Source organism: Mya arenaria, chromosome 17, assembly GCF_026914265.1.
Source record: "Mya arenaria isolate MELC-2E11 chromosome 17, ASM2691426v1".
Taxonomy (NCBI): domain Eukaryota; kingdom Metazoa; phylum Mollusca; class Bivalvia; order Myida; family Myidae; genus Mya; species Mya arenaria.
The window spans coordinates 9,208,989-9,229,115 of record NC_069138.1 but is presented as its reverse complement, the minus strand read 5'-3'; the positions used below and the strand labels follow the sequence as shown (position 1 = coordinate 9,229,115).

General features: G+C 36.0%; 1 protein-coding gene across 1 annotated transcript; it reads right to left on the bottom strand.

The window, feature by feature from the left end:
• Nucleotides 1-859: 859 nt before the first annotated feature.
• Nucleotides 860-17,033, bottom strand: LOC128224217 (tyrosinase-like protein 1). The gene is made up of 4 exons (XM_052933993.1): nt 16,735-17,033; nt 5,855-6,322; nt 5,255-5,364; nt 860-2,318 (listed from the first exon to the last, which is right to left on the bottom strand). Exons 1-4 carry the CDS (start codon nt 16,747-16,749, stop codon nt 920-922), a joined length of 1,992 nt encoding a protein of 663 aa, XP_052789953.1. The 5' UTR covers nt 16,750-17,033; the 3' UTR covers nt 860-919.
• Between the last annotated feature and the right edge of the window lie 3,094 nt (nt 17,034-20,127).

The following is a 20,127-nucleotide window of genomic DNA, read 5'->3' as shown; positions in this document are numbered from 1 at the left end:
AACGGAAATATAAAATTCTGCGATTTAATCTTTTGTCAGCAGTCTTTTATCACTGGTTTGCAGATATTTACGTAAAAATGAGCTCATTCCAAGGCAAAAAAAGTTGTCAAAACGATGAATCTGTGAACTTCATTCCACTGAAGGAAAACATTCCCGATTGGCTCGAATTTAGTGAGACTCGAGGTATTTTCCTCGTTCCCTCGGAGTTCGAGCCAACGGGGTTCGTGTTATACTTTGTGTTATTTAAAATGGTGTAGGAAAAGAATAGTTATCTTTTGATTTAAGTCTTCATTTTAAGCAAAATGTTTTCTTCCGACGTAGCATCTATGACGTAATTTATCACGTGGTATACACACACTGTTACTGCCACCTGTGTATGATAGAGTCCGACAGCCGTTTGCGGGAATATCCGACACAAGAACATTCACCTTACCGATCATATACTGCGAACTTCAGAGAAATAAGATAAGATTTACCACTAATATTATTAAATATTCCAGAAAGGATGAAAAAATGTCGAAAAGAATGGTTCTTATGAAGGATATCGAGTTTAGTTTGAAAGAAATGAGCAAACAACTCGGTATTTCTACCTTATGAGACTAAAGCAGACCACAGTCAATCTTTTAGCATTCACCAATCATTTAATATTTTGCGCTTTCTGCTATTAAATACACGGTTACAATAGTGTTATCAGTAATTAATAGTTTCCATAAATGCATTATTATGTAAGTTATAAATGTGTATGTATTGATTTTAAATAAGAGAGTCACTTTTAGTTTGAAATGAGTTAATTTTCTTTCATAATTTTAATATTAAATGGTTCCTCAAAGTATCTGCAGAAAAGAGAAAACAATTTCGCTTGAATTTTTTTAATAACATTTATTAAAATAAGACACACACAAATAAGCACCACGACAATTTACCACGGCCAGAATGAAACGCCTGTGTCACAAACAAATCGCAGAAATATTTGGTTATCAGCTAAAACAGGAAGTCCAAAATTGTCCTCTGTCCATACCGCACGCGTGGTGGAAGCGACGTCATCTCCATACATAAATGGCACTTCTCTCGAAATCTTTACCGCTCCTGCGCACTGTCGGCTACTTCCGGATGCGTCCACACAATATGGCTGACATACCCGCCCACAATTATCGTATGCGGAAATTATCACTTCCGTATCGGCTGCGGCGCGCGGCCTCTTGACGCCGACGAACGCTAAAGAAGCGTCCATGCTTAAGTCTTTCCGGAAGTGAGTGATATGCTTGAACGCGCCGTCATAGTTTAGCCCATTCGACTCCACAAACACACGGCGCGAAATATCAGTCATATTTTGTTTTGTACAAATGTCATACACAGGTACAGTTTTATTTCCAGTTTTATCATTATTTTTTAAGTAAACCTGTACAGGAATATACGACCATAGTGTCTCATCCGCCTTCCCGTTGATTAGAAATGTGTTCACGTATTGAGAGTTGACGTTATCCGCTTGACACTTGACGACAGCGGCGTGGTCCACCGCACTTTTGAACCTCTCCTGTATCGCCTGACCGCGAACGCTCCGTGCGTGGCGGACACCAGAACCTCCATTCATTGGAAGGCCGTTGGCTAAAAATGTCGGCTTTGGGTCGAAAATTGAGGCGGAGATGCATTTGGGCTCCGGACCGGAAGTATCACATCGGAGATAATCGGAGCCGCAGTCCGGAATTTGCCGGGTACACGTCGGCGGGCGTTCGTATTTGTAAACGTTGTCGGTAAACACATTACTCAGTCCGTGGCGGTTGAGAAGCGCTCCGAAACCGGAAGAATCATTATAGTGTTGACCTGCCGGGATTTTTGATTTATCCATCGGGTAGTCAGTCGTGGGATCGACTCCCCGACGCTTCTGCAACCCGCGAAATATCTCCCACAGTAAGTCCACGTACGAATGAAGTAGATAGAACACCGGGTCGTAGGCTGCCAGTCGCGGAGGAGCCATCTGACCGCCCACCCACAGGTGAACCTGGTTATGATGTTCCTCCAGATTATTATCCGGAAGTGCGTAGGGCGTCGTGATATTCTCCAAGTGATCCTGGCGGAACGCATTGTGTATGTACGTCCAGTTCATCATCGTCCCTTCCGTGCCGAAGAATCGTAACAACGGCCCCGTCGGCGTCTCCCAGTTGGCAAAAGGGCCGTCCGTCACGTAGCCATTGGCGTCACCCAGGAACTCGGTCGTCCAGAGAATGGAGGACCGCGGATCTAGGAGGCCGTCATCCAAGGTCGTGTCCCAGTATGGTATCGTCACGCTTGGTATCTTCTCTCGTAGAGCATTCTCCATCCTGGAAAGGAAGAACATAGCAAGGTTTTAAATAATGCAGGAGCACATCCAGGATTTATTTTGAGGACTAGGCGGGTGGGGGTTGGGGTGCTTAATACAGTGGGCCCATGTTCAGATACTAATACTGAAGATGAATTAGCTGACAGGAAGGCCGGTCCGCCAAGGATGACCCACCACAGACCGCTAGTCCCACTAATGGCCATTCAGAAAAATCACCTGACCGGAAGCCCGGCGCGCCAAAAATGACCAACCACAGACCGCTACTCCCACTGATGACCATTCATAATGTCATCTGACAGGAAGTCCGGTGCGCCAAAGATGTCCAACCGCAGACCGCTAGTCTCACGGTGGGCAATTCAGAAAACACGCCATGCTTTAAAGTCAAGTAAACAATATTGATGACACCGACCAGACAATTCGATTATGCATAACTCATTTAAATTTATTAATGATCAGAACAAAAAAGCATATGATTTATGAACAGTTAAAACATATCAATCCTTATAAATGTAGTTTTCATTTAATAGCTACGTGGCCATAGATTTTCTCAGTTAAAAAAAACGCAAAAATATCGCTTATATTTTTTATTTTTACACATAATCAAATTGATCATTAAATCAAACGAGTTGAACATAATTATGCATTAAAATAAGATTAATAAAATATTTGCATCTATCAAAATGCCCCTTTAAGAAAGAAAACACTTAAAAAACGAGCATGCACCCCCCCCCCCCCCCCACACACACACACACTAACACACACACACTTCATGAAATATTTATTTAAAATAGTTTTTGCTTTATCTTTTGTGTGATGTGTCATTACACGATGTATATAATGGCCAGACAGGTTTTCAGACAAAGAAAACTGTTTACATTAATTAGATGTGACATTAAAGAAACTGTCGTGTATTGTTCCGGCGTATTTAAAAAAAATAACAAAAGAAAACAACTATAAACATTTGTAACACAGTGATTTTTTTAATGTTTCAGAAGAAATAATGTTAGAATTTATTTATTATCGTAATTACAAGTTTTTACACTGTGCATTCAACACTCTGGAATAAATTTCGCCAGGAAACAGCATTTTCAAACAACGATGACACTCCTTAGAAGTGATGAAACGATTATCGAGTACAATCGATAAATCGTCGCTGACAATGCTATGTCGGCGTCAATCGATAGTGGTTGTCCAAACTTGATGTCGCTAATATTACTTCCTGTAACTGCGTATTTTTGTTATGCAGTAAAAGTAGAGTAAATGTCAATTTTTCTTTTTTGGTATCGTTTGCTATTTACAAATTTACTTTTTTGTGAAAGTTTTATGAAATTAAGATATTTTAATGAAATCTTTAATATAACAGGTCATTGAATGTTTAGCTGGTTAAGAAAGAAGTATGTGTTTTGTTGTAATGGTATATATATTTGTTTTTTAAATTGCTTTTCACTTTGTAGTTGAAACCCTTAAATGCTTATACAGAAGATAACTTTAACATCATTCTCCAATGATGAAAATGACTTTCTTATATAAAGCCTAATAAAAAAATGCCTACCTACCCTACCTATTTTTTAAAAGGATGTAACCCTAACCAAACATTTTTTTAGGCCTTAGGCGAAATCAGTTATGCTAAATGATGATGGTGTTTGTTTGTTTTATAAATGAGAGGCCTAGTTACTCACACGAGCATTATATAGTTAAAAAGTTGGTTCAAAGTATATATAGTACAAGTTCAAGGTTGCAAAGCCACTGTCCAAGTCGAAATACATAATCGACATCTGTTAAGCTTGAGTGCGGGGAAATTATAACGTGGATTAAGTGGCCACCTGTCTTAAGCAGCCATTTTGACCTTTTCCCCAAGGTGGCCACTTAATACAGGTTCGACTGTATTTTCAAGTTCAAGGTTGCAACGTCACTGTCCATGTCGAACTCGTATGGTTAAAGGGACTAGACACCAGATGGTTGCAGAATCGGCAAAAACAGCATTTCCTAAAAAACAATATTTATGCAAAAAACTACAAAAACAAGCTCAGTAGCAAAACGTTTAACCATAAACATAAACCCGGTTTAACAATACTAAAATGTCGATACGAGATAGTATAAGGCCGACAATACATCACTTTACATGATTCAAATAATATTTTTATCGCTGAGTTGCCATGTTTAAAAGTAGCGCACAATGGTTTCCCAGTTTATTATAAAAGCGTGTATTTTTAGCATGTGAAAGTCACATGGTGAATACAAATACATATACCGGCGCTACTTTTAAATTAACGATGAGTTACGTGGTAGACAGACCAAGTTGATTTTTTAATTGGAAAATACGCAAACACTTCGCAAGATACATGTGTCGTAAGCGATGTGATGCATCAGTAATTAAGAGCCAATGCGTTGTTCACAACGATATCAATGTTATGTTCGTTTTTGACAATATTCTTTTTTCTCGCAGTTGAATCATCTGGTGTCAAGTCCCTTTAAAGGTGAAACAAACATATGGAATTGAATGAAAAAAGTGGACATTTATTTGAAATGCCATAAAATAAAGTAATAATATGTCACTGAGGGAAAAAGTAAAATAAGTTTTCGAGGAGAATCCACCGCCGCCCCTCAGAGTATGTAAGTATCGAGCTCGTATTTACAAAACAAATGCACTCTTAAAATGCCAGAATGGTTCATTCTTAAAAGATAACATATACTACTTACACTATAAGAAATAGTCAGATGGAAGAGTCATTCGAAACACCTCGGCCATTTCCATTTTCCGTTAATGATTGAAAATGGCCGAGGTGTTTCGAATGATGAAATGGTAAATGGAGTGGGCACACGGTTTGAGCGTTCCACATACAGCGGAATCTTCCATGTGTTTAATATATACTTGTACAACAATTGGCCCAATGCATTGATGGAATGTTTTGTTTAAAAGGGTAAAAAAAAACTTACACAACAAGAAGAAGGCGGTGAAACGGGAAGAAATTCGGCCCAAAGTGTGAGCGATCAACAGACAGTAAGTGTAGCCTCCCCAGGGCCGCAAACTTGTTCGGCGAAACGCTCTGAAAGTACATGGATAAAAATATATAACTGAATAGACGAAAAGGGTTGTTTGACTTAAGAAGAAAAAAATCACGAAAAGTCAAGATGAGCCACGGTAAGTCACGAAAGGTCACGGAAAGTCCCGAATGGTCACGGAAAGTCCCGAATGGTCACGGAAAGTCTAGGAAGGTCAGGAAAAGCAAGGAAATTTAATACTACTTAATATTACAAATATTACAGTTCGTGAATATCTGCTCTTGATTTCAACTTAAATCGGACGTAATTGACATATTTCGCAATCTTTGAAGGCCAAAAATCTTCTTTGTAAAATTATTTGCGGTATCTTTAGTACATTTTTTTTACTGTATACAAAACAATTTCAAATGATACCATAATATAATGGAGTCATAATGCATCCAAAATTCACGTATATATGTGTCGAATACCATAATGGTGGAAAGAATAACTTTTATATTCAAGACTTGACCTCGAGAAAGATGGCATACTTACTCTATCTGCCCTTAACATGTTCAGCGCCCTATGAAACAGTCGCCGCTCCTCATCAGTCAGTAGCCGGTATTCCTTCCGGACGCGAGGCTGCCGTCTAGAGGGCTGCCGGCGGCCATTAGCCGTCTGTCGCTTTTCCCGGCCGGCTACATCGGATGGTCCGCCATTTGACTTTCCAAGTAGGTCATTAAAAGCGTCAACGCTCGTAGCGTCGATGTTCGCCATATCGACTAAACCACTTATCCACTGTTTCGCATCATCGCCAAGGGTAGCAGTTTTCGGCGACGTTTGACGCTGCCACAGCACGCGATGGACGCAGCGGTTGAAGAACACCTCGCCGACGGAGGCCGTCGGATTCCGCTGGTCCTCGAAGCAGTTACGGATGTCCGTCGGTAGTGGGATTTGTGTAATGAGGGAGGTCACGTGACTAAGTCGCCATAGCAACACCAGCAACGCGCGCCACTTGAAAACCTGAAAAAAGGAATACAATTTATGGATGTCTTAACATATATAGCGAGAAAATGAAGGCTATAGATTTAAGTTAATTGAAATTATAAACTTCTCAGTCGATAAAAAAGTAATCAATAGTGGATTCGGGGGGTGGGGGGACAAGTCTACTTATTATTTCAATAAAGGAAAAGAAAGGTAATAAAATACGCCCAAAATTCACCATTTCCGACTAAAAATTGTTAAAAAAAATTGGCCGAGGCGTTCCGAATTGGAAATAGAAGAGAGTTATCGGAATAAAATAAAGCGTGGGAATTGAACAGATGGGGGAGGAGAGCTTCACCCATAATTTTACTACCATTTATCGTTACCCATTCTGCCACCCACACATTCCCAACATATCTTATTGACGTGACACTGCACCTGACAGCTCTAACACCATTGCTATGATTTATTGGTATTTATATTATATTTTATTGCAATGGTAATAATGAACGCGGTTGTCATAGTAATGTTAGTGATAGTAACATTGTATATTAGGTCTTGAAAATAACTTGTTTTCTTAAGTTTTAAATCAGCTATTTGAGGAGATAATTTTAGATTTTGTTAAAGGTGCACTCTCACAGATTTACCGTTTTGACAACCTTATTATTTTTGTCTTGAAATGAACCAATTTATGCGTAAATATCTGCAAACCAGTGCTATAAAACTGCTGAGATTCGCAGATTTTCATATTTTCGTTCGAAAAATGTTTTACTGCTTAAAGCGTTACTATAACGGTTTAGGAAAAATGCATAAAACATCATTTTTTTAACTTAAATACGAACATCTGCGTTCTGATTTTTGTCAGCAGTCTTATATCACCGGTTCCCATGCACTTTCACATAAATTAGCTCGTTCGAAGACAAAAAAATAAACAGTTGTTAAAACGTTTAATTTGTGAGAGTGCAGCTTTAAAGGCACAATATATGTTGATTTAATTAAAAAAAAATCGATGTTTTTTCTTTAATTTAATGTAAAGCACATTTGACATTTATGATCTGTACATAAAAATACATATTATTTATGTACAAATCAAGAAAATATCAACATTATATATTTTGGCGCTTTTTTTTTAACAGGGGAATTCGTGGCCACGTAGCTATTAATTAAAAAAGTGATTTATAAACGCTATTTTGTTTTTAATCCGTACACCAATCACACGTGTTTCGTTTTGTTTCAATCCTTAAAGGCCTAGTTTAAGTCCCCCCCCCCCCCAAAAAAAAAAAAAAAAAAAAAAAAAAAAATAATAATAATAATAATAATAATAATAAAAATAAAAATAAATAAAATAAATAAAAATAAATAAATAAATAAAAATAAAAAATACAACAAACGGTGTATAGTACAATAACTCTGTGTGTTGATCTCAATCGACTTGCCGTGATCCCTCTTATCAGATCTCCAATCTGAGTATCCTGCTGTGCAGTTTTGGAGGTTTCATTATAATATTGGACCCTAAATGGCTCTTAGCTAATACACCAATATACAGGAAATTGGCCCCTACTGTGACCCCAGTGCAATTAGCAGTAGATGCACAGCAGGTTCAGACAAAGGTCTCGCATTGTATATTAGGTCTTGAAAATAACCTGGCTCCAATTTCTCGAAACTTCTTAATATTAACAGTAGTAGCTTATTTCACTTAGCCAAAATACATACGTAAATTTGATTTCGATGAATGAAAAATTGTTAATTGTGATTATCACACCATTATTTTTATTTAAAGTCTGAAATCTGTAACAAAATTTGATATAACACAAATTATAGGGGAATAAAAAATAGTGAAATCAACTATATCCTGTTATATAAGTGAATAAAGAAGTTTCGAGAAATTGAGGCCTCCTTATTAAAGTTTAAAATCTGCTATTTTCATCATTATTTTTTGCTTTTGTGAAGATAAAGACCGCTCTTATGGCGTGAGTAGAAAATGATAAATAACATTCGATTCCAGTGTCTTATTATGGTGATGGAAGTATGTGGCGGTATTTTTAAAGAAGTTATTTATGGAAAACTATTCAAACGAAGAAATGTCACTCCGCTTACATTTCTATACATTTCTTAGAAATATCAAATGTCAATAATTTAGCGGTTTTTTTAAATGGCTTTTGGTTTAAAAATATTTATTTCATGAAAATAAACAAATGACGACATATCTTTCATATCAAATAGCTCTTGAAATAAACGTTCTAGGCATTTTAGAAATTAATGTCTTTTTTTAAATATGATGTTCTACGGGATCAATCTTTTGCGAAATTTTGTATGATATTATAATTGTTTTTCGTGCGGAAATTTGATTTCTAAAACTTTAACGAAATATTTATTTTTAAATTTTGTTTTCTTCGTACTTAAAGGGACCAGACACCAGATGATACATCTGCGAAAAAGATGTCAAAGTTACATAGAATTGATATCGTTGTGTACAATGCATTGAATCTTACTTACTGATGTATCACATCGCTTGCGACACATGTTTCTACCGCAGTTTTTGTGTGTGTGTTTTTTTCCAATTTGAAATTAATTGGGGTTGTCTACCACGTACATGTGAAAATACAAGTGAATTTAAAAATAGTGTCTATCTGACCTAATCACGTGTCTTTCACATGCTAAATACATCCGGAACCCCTCGGCCATTTTTCTCATAGACAACCGCTGGTGTATGCCGGTACATCAGTTTAAGTAGTTCGTATTTTTTTAATTATATCATTAACCGAATGTAGTGTTTTATTTATTGATCTAAATTTAATTGATTGCCAGTGAAGTGTTTTATTGCAAACATAATCAAGTTTGCTAAGAATTAAATCATTAAGTTTAATTGCTAAATAAAAATACTACGCGATCCAAAGGTGCTCGTCACATTGCCTGGATACAGTTGTACATTTTTATTTATATATTTTTTTTAATAATTTAAAAAATTTTTTTTTTTTATTTATTTTGGTCAAAATAGTGAATTTATGTCATTTAAAAAATATTCCACAATTTTTCATGAAAGAAAATTAGTATAATATATAAGTAAGTATAAGGTAAAATCAATTCCAAACGGACCTAATCAATAGAGCATAGTTCCTAAAACATTTGAGATAATCTAATAATTTTTACTGTTCTGATAAGGTAAGATTCCCATCTACAAGAAAAATATAACTTTTATGCTAGTAAGATTGACTTTTACAGCATATTCAAACAAAATGCACCGACCAGAAACTGAAATTCGCCATTACGAAAGAACCGGGAGGTTGAAAAACAACGGATTTTTCCCCCCTAAAACACGTTAAAAACAGACTGACATGCAAACTTTCCGTATGCATTACAAAGAGAAGCTTAAAATATCATTCCTACCGATAACAACTCGTTGAGTAAGACGCGTACTTATCCAAATAGAACGTTTTTTGTTGCAGTATTTCTACTTTCACTTTGGATAACATTTGAATGTTTTTCCAGTTACGTCATTAAAACAAGGAAAGTCGATGGTAGCCGTCCAATGAAAACGCTTCGTGTATTTAAGTCATAGCCGAGTGCGCGGTCAAGGTCAAAATTGCAAGAAAGTGATTCGAAGTGAAAGTAGAAATACTGCAACAAAAAACGTTCTATTTGGATAAATACGCGTCTTACTCAACGAGTTTTTAACGGTAGAAATGAAATTTTAAGCTTCTCTTTGTAATGCATACGGAAAGTTTGCATGTCAGTCTGTTTTTAACGTGTTTTAGGGGGGGGGGGGGGGGGGGGGGGGGGAAATCCGTTGTTTTTCAACCTCCCGGTTCTTTCGTAATGGCGAATTTCGGCTTCTGGTCGGTGCATTTTGTTTGAATATGCCGTAAAGGTCAATCTTACTAGCATAAAAGTTATATTTATCTTGTAGATGGAAATCTTACCTTATCAGATCAGAACAGTAAAAAATATTAGATTATCTCAAATATTTTAGGAACTATGCTCCATTGATTAGGTCCGTTTGGAATTGATGATTTTTTGCACATGTTTACCTTATTTTTATTTATATATTATACTAATTTTCTTTCATGAAAAATTGTGGAATAATTTTTTAAATGACATAAATTCACTATCTTGACCGAAATAAATAAATAATTAAAAAAAATAAATAAATAAGAAAATATGAAATAAGTATGTATTACTGTATCCAGGCAATGTGACGAGCACCTGTGACGCGATCTACTTGCAGCGAACTTGAACCGGTACCACTTTTTGAGTATGTACACCGTACAAATACATCCGAGGTTGTTTTCGATAAAAATGGTCGAGTACCTCTGAATGATGCGAAATATACACACTATAAACTGGGAAACCATTATGCGCTAATATTTAACGAGTTAACTCAGCTGAGACAGCGACAAAGTATTCTTTTAACCATTTAAAAAAGATGTATTTTCGGCCTCATACTAGCTCGTGGTGACAATTCTAGGCTTTTCTGTCGAAACAATGTATTTGGCGATATTGGGACCATCTGGTGTCTAGCCCCTTTAAGTGTTAAAAACCTATTTGATGAATTCATTGGTTTTAAAAAAAAATCGTTCTTAACTCACGAAATGTGCAACTTACGCCAATTAAATGTCACACAATAGTTATTTAACATATCGGAAAGCATTTCGTTTGATTTATCAATCACTTTAAACATTAGTTCGTACTTCGAGCGTAAAACAAAAAAAAAACTTCAAAGAAGTCATCAATTATTAATCCGGCACGTTTAAGAGGTGTTTAAATCAAACAAACTCAGTTACCTAAGAAAAAAATATTTATTTATACATGTATAAATAATTTTAGCTGGTCCTTTTTTAAAGAAAAATACATGTAGAAGAAATCATCATTAATCAATCCGGCCTCACGTTTAAAAGTCATATTAAATTAAACCTTTGAAAACATATTTAGTTTATACATGTATATATAATTTTAGCTGGTCCTTTTTTAAAGAAACATAGAAGAAATCATCATATATCAATCCTGCCTCACGTTTAAAGGTAAGTAAACAAATACAGATTACCTTACATAACATATTCATCATTTTTTTATATATAATAGTTTTAGCTGGTCCTTTTAAGAAAAGAAAAATGAATTATCATTCCAGCCTCACGTTGTCAGGTCGTATAAATAAACAAACGCAATTATCTAAGAAAAACATATTCATAAATATATATATATATATATATAAAATCGTAAAATTTGGTCAACTCCTTATTACGCCTAAACTTTTCACAAAGAATGTTTTTTTTATTCCCTAAAAAGATCGTTCATCAGAACTAAATAAAACATGAACTTTCGATCCGTTTTGATTTTTGGCCTTCCCCACCCACTTTTGCACTGTGGATGGCCCTTAAAGAGAGTTTCGTTTTCGTCTAAAAATAAAACCCCATATCGGAACGGTAATACGTGGGATGGGCGTAACCGTTCTATAACTACCGTGCGGATAAATTACATCGCAATTCACCAACACAGCACGCTATTTACTGAACGTTGTCCTTGGTTTAACCAGTATTTATTGCAGAATATATTGAAGAAAGTAATTAAGCATTTGAACTACAGAAATTCGGATAAATTACAGCGCCTTTCACCAACACAGTACGCTATTTAATGAACGTTGTCCTTGGTTTAACCAGTATTTATTGCCGAATATATTGAAGAAAGTAAATAAGCATTTGAACTACAGAAATTCATAGCATACATACAAAATAAGGAGTGGTGAAATACTTAAACAGTGAGTAAATCACAGAATTGAGAATTAACCATAATTGGTTTTACTAAGTCTCTCTAACAACATGGCACTAAACAATTACGTCACCCGCAATTCTCGTGATTTAATTATACACATGCGCACTAGCAATCATGTATAATCTAAATAACTCGGGTTGCCAGTGCAGTAACTATTACAAATTCATGTAGTGATTGTGTCATTAATTACTCTTGTACATTACGAATATTTATTTTATTTTTTATGATTAATACTGCTTTAAAATAACGACTTATTGAGGAACTTTGAAGATAAATAGTTTCAATGCATTAAAATGTAGATCACAGCTTTGAAATAAAGATTTATTGGTGTGTTTTTCAAATATATTTCGTTTCAAGACAGTAAATTGTAGAAAAAAGATTGATAACTAAATTAAGATAAAGTTCACATATAGTATGACAATGCGTGTTGTACAAACGCGAAAAACAATGTTATTTTAATCGGAGTGAACATATTTGGGGTGTTTTAAGCGTTTACAATCTAATCTGTCTATGCATTTTGCAGAATCAAATGCTGGAACGGTTAACACAGTTGTTTTGAGGGTGAGGAATCACATGACTTAAAGGGGTTCTCACATGGGTCACCACGCCATTTCAAACGTTTCTAGAAAAGTCAATTGTTGACGGACAAACAACAGAAATCCAACAATCCTCACAGCTCCACATGTGCTCTTTGTGCTCAGATGAGCTAAGAATTATTTCCTTGTCAAGAACCACTGGTAATTGTGCGATTGTGAAATTTATTCACGTCTATGTCATCAGCGTATATCTCTGGTTACCAGGGCGACGAAAGGAAAACTTGACCAATTTGCCTGCCTACTTTTCCCGTATTTTTTCAAAATGTCAGTAATATGCTACGCCCTAATCTTAATCATCATCATAATCAACAACAACATCATCACAACCGCCATCATCATCATCACCACAATCACAACCACTACCACCCTCATCATCCCCACAACCATCATCATCATAATTATCATCATCATCAACGTCATCACCATCGATTCTATTTAAATATTAGACCTCTATTTTTTAGCTTTATAATAAATGGTTAAGTTAATCCTCTTTATGTGGCAAAAAGGCACAGTTGCGTCCCATATAATTTCTGCTTTATTCGTTGAGCGTCGCCGCATAAACGTGGTCGCCCTGTTTATGCGTTGAAAATCACCATATAAACGAAAAAAACAACACGTTTATGCGGCGATGCTGCTATGCGGCGTTACAGACCCTGCAAATAATCAATTTCTCTGTGCTATCGTCCATGCTTTTCTAAAGTTGTACAACGTACACGCTTACATTAATTTATAACATGAAGAAATTATTTACACAGTCTGGTATGTTTTTAAAGACGCATTCAATACGAGTTCTCAGCGTATTCAGTACGTGGACAGGAAGTGTTCTCGACATATTCAATACGTATTCAAGACATGTTCTCGGCGTATTCAGGACGTGGATGGGCATGTTCGTGACGTATTCAAGACGTGTTCCCGACGTATTCAGTACGTGTTCTCGACGTATTCAAAACGTGTTTTCGACGTATTCAAGACGTGTTTTCGACGTATTCAAGACGCGTTTTAGATTATTTAAGACGTGTTCTCGACGTATTCAAGACGTGTTTTCGAGATATTCAAGACGTGTTTTCGACATAAACAAGACGTGTTCTAGCCGTATTCAAGACGTGTACACGACGTATTCAATACGTGTTTTCGACGTATTCAAGACGTGTTTTCGACGTTTTCAAGACGTGTTCACTACGTATTCAAGACGTGTTCTCGACGTATTCAAGACGTGTTTTCAACGTATTCAAGACGTGTTCACGACGTATTCAAGACGTGTTCTCGATGTATTCAATACGTGTTCTCGACGTATTCAAGACGTATTCAATACGTATTTTTGACGTATTCAAGACGTGTTTTCGACGTATTCAAAACGAGTTTTTGACGTATTCAAGATGCCACCCTGACGTATTCAAGATGTGTTTTTGAAGTATTCAAGACGTGTTCTCGACGTATTCAAGACGTAGTCAATACGTGTTTCCGACGTTTTCAAGACGTGTGTTCGACGTATTGAACACGCGTTCTCGTCGAATTCAATATGTTTTTATTACGTTTTATAGACGTAATGAAGACGCAATACCCCTAGTATTGCGACGTCACTCGTGTGCTTAGGATAGATAAAGAGCAAGGTAAGCGAACAATGATTTCATTTATTTTACGTATAATTCGAGGGGTGAATGCGAAAAGGTTCTAAGTGACATTAAATAAAGAAGAAGATAGAATCTTTTGGCTTTCACCCCTTGAATTGTTGATTGTATGGGATGAATGAACGACACCATTGTTGAAGGTCAAGGATATAATAATTTGTATTTAATATGAATGATGTTTAAATGCGTTCACATAGGAGACGTTTCCGTATTCAATCAACGCGGTGCGGTAGTGGACCGCAATTTAGACGCATTTAACAGCTTTTAAGTGCGCTATTATGATTTTTGTCACGTACAATAAGATTTTAAATTGTTTACAAGTCACGTTTTTTCCTCTAGAAACGTGCAAGCATTGCATTCGGAACTCCTCGGACTTTTTCCATTAAAAATAATCTCGAATGTATACGGCCGGTTTACAATGTCAGAAATCTTTACAGTTTAACTAAGCTGCAAGTAGATCGCGTAGTAATTTTAATTTGGCAGTTAAACTTTATGACTTTGCTCTTGGGAATCATAATATTTTTTTTGCAATAATACCATTCAATGGCATTCATTTTAGACTTAGTAATACACAATACACGTTAAAATACTTTAGCTTGTTTAAATTAATACTAATATTTAAAATTTCACGGACTATTTCTACTGATGTACCGGCATACATCCTACGTTGTTTTTGATGAACAATGGCCGAGGAGTTCCGAATGTTTTTATGTTGGCAAATATACGTATACATCTATTTTGACCTTAAGCATAATCAAGAACATCTAGATACGATATTAATCCATTTTGTTTCAGGGGAGACTAAAAGCAATGGAGGAAGACAACAGCCAGTTGAGACAGAAAGTAAGGAAATGGGGGAGAGCATAATAAAGCACTGGAGTCTAGAATCGACCCTGTTTTACCAAATCCACGTTAGTTGCAGAAAGCATCGACATTAATACAGATGTCATTTTGGAAACTGTAAAAAGGTGACCAACGCCAACTTAACTTAAGTGAAGTGAAAAGCTGTTTTTGTATAGGGAAGGTTTACCCCCAGGAGATGCTAAAAAGTTCGAATGTTGCAGTGATAAATTCTGCTTGAATATGTCTCTTTGGACTCACATATTTTATCGCCATTGGTACTGAGCAAGAAGCTATGTTTTGTGCAAATTTCTACCTTGTATATATACTGTTAAAGCTGCACTTTCACAGATTGACCGTTTTGACATCTGCGATTATTTTCTTTGAATGAGCCAATTTCGCGTTAATATCTGGAAACCAGTGATAAAAGACTGCGGAAAAAGATCCGATCGCTGTTTATCATCTTTACGTTCGAAAAATTATGTTTAGTAGCTGAAAGCGTCTAAGAAAAATGAAATTTTCAGCAGTTTACCAAACAATTGATATCCGTTTTATTTTGAGTTATTTAACACAACTGAATTAAAAGCCATCGATGCCAAAATCGGCCGATTCTGAGAAAGAAAGTGTCAAAACTGACAATCTATGAGAAAGCAGCTTTAAAGGGACTAGACACCAGATGGTCAAAAAGTCGGCAAATACAGTATGTCCTCAAATAAACTTAAAATTGTCAATGCAAGCTAGTAGGAGGTCGATAATACATCACTTTACATGGGTTAAATGTTAAAGGCAACAATAATGATGCTGTCTCATCTGTGTGTCCCGTTTAAAATAGTGCATATTTGTTTCCCAGTTTAAATCAAATTTGTTTATGAGTACATAAACATATACCAACGACATTTGTAAACTTACTTGGACTTACGTGGTAGACAACCCTAGTAAATTTCGAATTGGAAAAATGCGCATACACTGCGAAAGATGCATGTGTCGTACGCGATGTGAAACATCAGTAAGTAAGATTCAATTCGTTGTACACAACGATGTCAATTTTATGTAGGTTTTTGACAAGTTTCTATTTACTTGCAATTTTATCATCAGGTGTCTAGCTCCTTTAACTAACATTCATTTTAAGCAACGAAGACAATAATATAAACAAGTATCTAAAAGAGTCATGGCATGTACAATTAATATTTTACTGTAGCACTGTTCAGACACAAGTGAGATTGCCAAACATAGCATGTAAATGAACGTGTGCGTGTTTTACAAGTGCATGTACAATTTTAAAAAAAATCATCCGTAAAAATTGGCTTCCGAGCTTCCGGAGATTGCCGAGTAGTTACGACCGTTACCGAACAACCAAAAGATACGTGAGCTTAGCGATGAACCATTTATGCCCCTTTGTTTTGCCAAATCCCCTCCCCCTTTAGTCGAAATTCGCCAAGCTTTAAGTATGACTACTTTAATTGCACAATGCCTGTTAATAATGAAAATGATGATGATGATAATAATAATAATAATAATAATAATAATGATGCTGATGATGATGATGATGATGATGATGATGATAATAATAATGAATCTTTGATATAAAATAATTAAATGATTAGTTAAACAATAATCTCACCTTGTGTAAATCCATTTCTTAGTTCCTTTCTTATATTAGCACATTATTTTATCACGTTTTATAAATATATACAATTATTTCTGTTATAAAATTAAGTGTTTAAACTTGAACCATAACGTTCATATTTTATATTCCATATTGAACGAAACACTGTAATGTATTTTGCTAATAGCTATAAACCGCAAGTTTCAAGCTCCGAAACATAACAATAAACGGCTAAAACGTCTACCGCATGTCGATATAACGTTCACGTTTGATTGACATACAGTTATACACCTTTCAATACGCGCGTCAGGTTAACGCTTAAGCGGCGTTACGTTGTTCGACTGAAATCAGCGTTGCGGTCAGCGTTTACTGAAGGAAACGCGAATATTTCGTGGTTATTTAAACGTGCTTTGGTTTATAATGACCTGGCGTGACCGGCGCTTTTTGCTGACGTAATATACTTCCGTTTTACAGTACGTACAATACGATTCGTTCATTTCATATAGAAATTAGAAAACTTAAAAGTCAAATTTAATATAAAAGCCACAAAATTGACGATCTCCATTTTTTTCTTTTTAATTATAATTATGCCTATTCATATACAAAACTTAAAAGTCAAATTTAATATAAAAACCACGAAATTGAAGATCTTCATTTTTTTCCTTTTTAATTATAATAATGCCTATTGTGATGATGTCGCCTCAAATGTCATTTCGCTAATTTTGATGCATCGGGTTTAAAAGTGATTACAATGAATTTGTTTTACACATAAGAAGGCATTTAAAAATGGTTTCAATCATAATTCCTGGTTTAAGAGGAACAGCTTATTAAAATTTAATACGTAAAAAACAGTATTTTTCTCGGAATTCGTTTTATATTTTGAAACACGTATTTTTTGGCGAACGTGTTTTTTCATTAAGTCAAGCCAATCTATTTCATTTATTACCTAAAAAGTTCAGGTTAATCGGGCAGGGAGTGGAAATATGACTTGGAGACTTTCTTGTAATACACTCAAATTTATATTCTAATACATTTTTTTTTCATTTCTTTGGCTAATACTGCCACCTATGGGAAAAAGCGCATTCTGATACTATTTTCTCGAAATTTCTTAGGCTTAACAATCGCATACATATATTTATTGAGCACAAGGTGAAAACACCGGAAATACAATAAAAAGTCAATTAGAATACATATTTATTGACATATTCAAAATAGGTGAAGATGAATAAAAAACAATGAAAAAACAATCATTATCATAATTCAATATTAAGAATTGTTCGTCTTATCACGGACATACAAACTAGGTTTCTAGGTCCGTGGTCATAAATTTGATAATTCGGGTCTATCATGCATATTATTAGCTACACATAACAGCTATTTACTAGTGTTTGGTTTCATATGAACTTCTTTAGGTTGTTAAGTAAAACAAGATGTTTCCATGTCGCAAATGGACTTGCCATGTACATTCATATTTTTTCATAAATTACAAAGACAATACATAGAATCATCTGTCATGTCTTATTGGTCAAACTAGTCGTTAATTAGTAACAAGGTCTTCTAACAACATGGCCACGAATACCAATTTAAAAATGTCTGGAGTTTCCTGTCCGTCTCACAAAAAAATGCGTGCCGAATTTTAATTAACAGTTTCCGGTGTGTTATAAAAACAATTATTTGTCATTACGGAATACAACGTTCCTCTTAAAGCTGCATTCTCACAGATTGATTGTTTTGATAACTTTTTGATATTTTTTTGTCTTGGCTTGTGCCATTTTTTGCGTACATGTCTGGAATCCATTGATATAAGACTGCTGACAAAAGAACAGATTGCAGTGTTTATATTTACGTTTGAAAACTGATGTTTTATGGCTAAAGGCGTAACTAATGCTTTAAGAAAAATACAATTTTCGCCAGTTTTCCAAACTATTGACAACTGTTTCTATTGTAAGTTATTGTGAGTTATCTTTTATGACTCGATTGAAGACAAATTGAAGGCCCTGACGCCAAAATGAGCTAATTCTGAGACAGTCAGGTCGAAACTCAATATGTGAGAGTGCAGCTTTAATGAAGTAACGAAACAGCTTCATACATAACAATACCTGACCTGGCAAAGGAGACGACATTCTCTCACCCCTGAAGTGGGTAGGAAAACAAAGAATGCATTTCTTTGGTCCAGTTATGATGTATGTTGACAAGGGCGGATCTAGAATTTGACGTTAGAGGGGTAGTTACTAAGACGCGTTAACTTTTAACATAAGCCCCGGTCTTAGAAATAAAATTTATTTCGTTTAGTGTCGACCGGTGGTGGCGGTGGGGGTCATGGTGTAGGGATACTCCCCCAAGATTTTTTAACAATTTCTAGTAAAAATTGGTGCATTTAAGCGTATATTATTATATTTTTTCTCCTTTATCGAATTAAACAGTAAACTTGGATGATTTTAGGGAGGGGACGACGGGTGCACCACCCCCTCCCTTGGATCCGCAAGTGGCTGATTCGTAAATACATTTTCTGGTGCTTGATATTGTCGGCGAATGAGGTGACCCCCTTCAAAACGAATGCACGAATCGAAGCTTAAAGTTACTAAAAACGTACTTAGTGTGTTTTGATTGGAAAAGAAATCCTGGTCAATTCGGCCCAAACCTATTCGGCCTGGTTCATTTCGGCCATTTGGCAAACTGAGCCTGGTTCATTACGGGCAATTGTCAAATTCGCCCTGTTCCATAACGGCCCATTGTCAAACTAGGCCTGTTCCATTTCGGCCCATTGTCAAACTGAGTCTGGTCCATTTCGGCCAATTGTCAAACTCAGCCTGGTTCATTTCGACAATTTGTCAAACTGGGCCTGTTCCATTACGGCCCCTTGTCAAACTCGGCCTGTTTCATTACGGCCCATTGTCAACACAGCCTGGTCCATTTCGACAAATCGTTAAACTAGGCCTGTTTCATTACGGCCCATTGTCAAATTCAGCCTGGTCCATTTCGACAAATTGTCAAACTCGGACTGTTCCATCACGGCCCATTGTCAAACTCAGCCTGTTCCATTTCGGCCATTAGACAAAGTCGGCCTGGTCCATTTCTGCCCAATGACAAACTGAGCCTGGTTCATTCCGGCCCATTGTCAAACTAGGCTTGGTTCATTCCCGCCCATTGTCAAACTAAGTCTGGTCCATTCCGGCCCATAAGCGAACACACGCCGGTACAATCAAGGAAAATTAGTAAACTGACAACAAAACCATACGCCCACAAAGACTCATACACAGATGTCATGGTAATTTAACCCTTCAGCCTTTCGTTAAAAGACTTTACTAACGCTATTCTAAATCGTGAACTTCAAAGAAAATATTTGTACAAATATCAACTTAAATTGCTGAATGGTTCCAGCAGTCAGTATCTTAGTTTTAACAATTC

Bases quoted from the DNA above. Each gene is read 5' to 3' on its own strand.
- LOC128224217 (XM_052933993.1), bottom strand. The intron at 5,365-5,854 runs GTAAGTATGCCA...ATGTACTTTCAG, and splicing joins ACATGTTAAGGGCAGATAGA to AGCGTTTCGCCGAACAAGTT. The intron at 2,319-5,254 runs GTAAGTTTTTTT...CTTCCTTTCCAG, and splicing joins CACCGCCTTCTTCTTGTTGT to GATGGAGAATGCTCTACGAG.